At 39.9% G+C, this 2,601-nt stretch overlaps 1 protein-coding gene across 1 annotated transcript; it reads left to right on the top strand.

Moving 5' to 3' along the window:
- Positions 1-822: 822 nt before the first annotated feature.
- Positions 823-1,743, top strand: ZFP42 (ZFP42 zinc finger protein). Its single transcript, XM_070253250.1, has one exon. The coding sequence runs from the start codon at positions 823-825 to the stop codon at positions 1,741-1,743; it is 921 nt and encodes a 306-aa protein (XP_070109351.1).
- Positions 1,744-2,601: the final 858 nt, after the last annotated feature.

Raw genomic sequence — 2,601 nt, 5'->3', positions numbered from 1 at the left:
CAAAAGGAGGAAGATTGGCAGCAGATGTTAGCTCAGGGCTAATCTTCCTCAAAAACAAAACAAAACAGAGTGAATACAAAGGTAATAAAATAATACTAGCTCACATAAGCACTCAGCATTCACTCTGTGCCATGAACTATGCTAAACACTTTATATGCATTATTTAATTTGAATTGCACATCAGTATTTCATAAGAAAATAGGCATATCTTGTTCCCTCACCTACTTCAAGTTTTAAGTTAACTGCTGCTACCTTGGTAAAGATTTGCCTGATCGCCCTATCTAAAATTGCAAACTCCTGCTTTCCACCAGCCTCTGCTTATTCTGTAGCACTTCGCCTTATAAAATGTGACATACATTAGTTATTTGGTATGCTCCTGAGAATGTATCCTCCATGAGGCATAGGACTTTTTTGCATGTCTGCTTGCTGATGTATCTCAAGCCATGAGTAGCCTAGAGTTGGGCTAGTGCATAGTGAGTGCCCAGTACAAGCTAGGACATTAATTCGAGAGGTCAGATAACTCAGAGGGATACCCAGGTAAGAGCTGGTTATGACCCATGGCTTAGGTCACAGCCCATTCTCTTATCTTGAGGAGTTTGCCAAAGAAGATGCAAATTTAGTCATTCTGTTGTTGAAAAATGAGTTCTAGGCCATTTTTTGAGGTCATTTTCTGACAGTGGCTCTAACGTTGAAATATATTTTACCTAACGGTTATTATCTCCAAGCAGGTGCTTGCTGAAGAAAATTTACCCAGATCACCCTTCGTGGAAGTGGTTCATATATCCTGGTTCAAACCTTCAAGGAGGAAGCAGGCAGGTCGACATGGACCAGCAACTGAAGAAAAGGGCAAAGACACAAGACGGGAAAGGCCTGGATAGAAGAGCCATCGTCGCTGGGGATAAGCCACAGCGAGCCCAGGCCAGCCCAGCCCGGCAGGAATCTCTCGACATGACGTGGGCCTTAGGTGGTGAAGATGTGTACTGTGAGACTTGCCATCAGCTTGTTGGAGAGGATTCCTTCTGCGACTGTTACATAGAATGCATAATAAGAGGTGAGTTTTCTGAACCCATCCTGGAAGAAGACTTACTTCTTAAGTCCTTTGACTGCCTGACAGAAGGATCAGAACAAGACCTTTCTCAACAGCTTCTTACCGCCAGCTCTCTTCTCGAATGTTCTCTGGAATACGTGAAAAAAGGGGCAAAACAAGACCTTCCCCAAGAGACTGTTGGCGAGAATTCACTTCTTGGGTATCCTGAGTACATGACAGGCAAGAGGCTTCCTCCTGGAGGAATATCCAGCGTTGACTTACCAGATCCCCAACAGCTCTCAGAATCTGCTAGAAAGAAGCCAGGAAAAAATCAAGAATGTGATGCTCCAGAAAAAATTGTTTGTCCTCAGAGCGGATGCACAAAAAAGTTGAAGAATAAGGCTTCCCTGAGAAAACATCTCCTCGTTCATGGGCCCCGAGATCACGTATGTGCAGAATGTGGGAAAGCGTTCAATGAGAGCACAAAACTAAAAAGGCATTTCCTGGTTCATACTGGAGAGAAGCCATTTCAGTGCACTTTCGAAGGGTGTGGAAAACGCTTTTCCCTGGACTTCAACTTGCGTACACATGTACGCATCCACACCGGGGAGAAACGTTTTATGTGTCCCTTCGAAGGCTGTCACAAGAGGTTTATTCAGTCAAACAACATGAAAGTTCACATCTTAACTCATGCAAAGACAAAAGGGAATCAATGAAAGAGAAGATGGAGAATAATCTTTTAACAGGATAATTATATTAACAAAAGAGTGATTGGGAACAAATATGCCCCATTGATTATTGCTTCAGGAAAGAATTTTTAAATCAATATTGCAACCTTAAAGGCATATTTTTTAATATTGCTAAGATGCTCCTATAGTTTGTGATGCCGTTTTAGAACACCGTGTATTGAATTTTATTGTGCTTCCAATAGGAAGGTCAGTACGAACTTACTTCAAAAGTGTAAGCCTTAATACATTGCAAATTGGGCTATTGGATATGGGACTTAATTTCACATACTATAATTATAAAATTAATTGAGTGTTAAGTTTGTAGTTTCCAATCATTTAGCTTTTTTGCCTTTTAAGAATATACTTCATGCTGCATGTGATAATCCTAGAGAATGAAAATTTTGCAGTAGATTGTCAATAGGTTGATGAGTACTTAAACATTTTTAAAAGTTAAGTATAATTTTTAATCATTTCTTTTTTGGTCGTTGTATCAAACTATGCTGCAATCACACAGCTAGATGTGAGTGGTTGTTTGACAGTGTCGATCAATCCATTTGAATCCATTTTAGATATTTTAAAATAGAAGGAAATAAAACCCCAGAAATGTGCTAAATTTGGATTAAAAAAGTCAAAAAAATAGGCATGAAAAAGAGATACTATTTGTTTGTCTTCAAAATTTGCAAAACATTGCAAAGATTGATAGTTCAGTAACGGTGCAGTGTCGGGGAGAAGTTACCCTTCTCTATGGTTGGTTACCGTGTAAATTGTGACAGCCGTTTTGGGGGTATTTTGCAAGAATGTTCTATCAGTTATCTAGGACTGTTGTAACAGTACCACCAACTGGGT

Source organism: Equus caballus, chromosome 27, assembly GCF_041296265.1.
Source record: "Equus caballus isolate H_3958 breed thoroughbred chromosome 27, TB-T2T, whole genome shotgun sequence".
Taxonomy (NCBI): domain Eukaryota; kingdom Metazoa; phylum Chordata; class Mammalia; order Perissodactyla; family Equidae; genus Equus; species Equus caballus.
The sequence above is the reverse complement of the archived record's forward strand: the minus strand, read 5'-3'. Positions and strand labels throughout refer to the sequence as shown.

Coding starts and splice junctions, on each gene's coding strand:
- ZFP42 (XM_070253250.1), top strand. CDS start 823: ATGGACCAGCAACTGAAGAAAAGGGCAAAGACACAAGACGGGAAAGGC.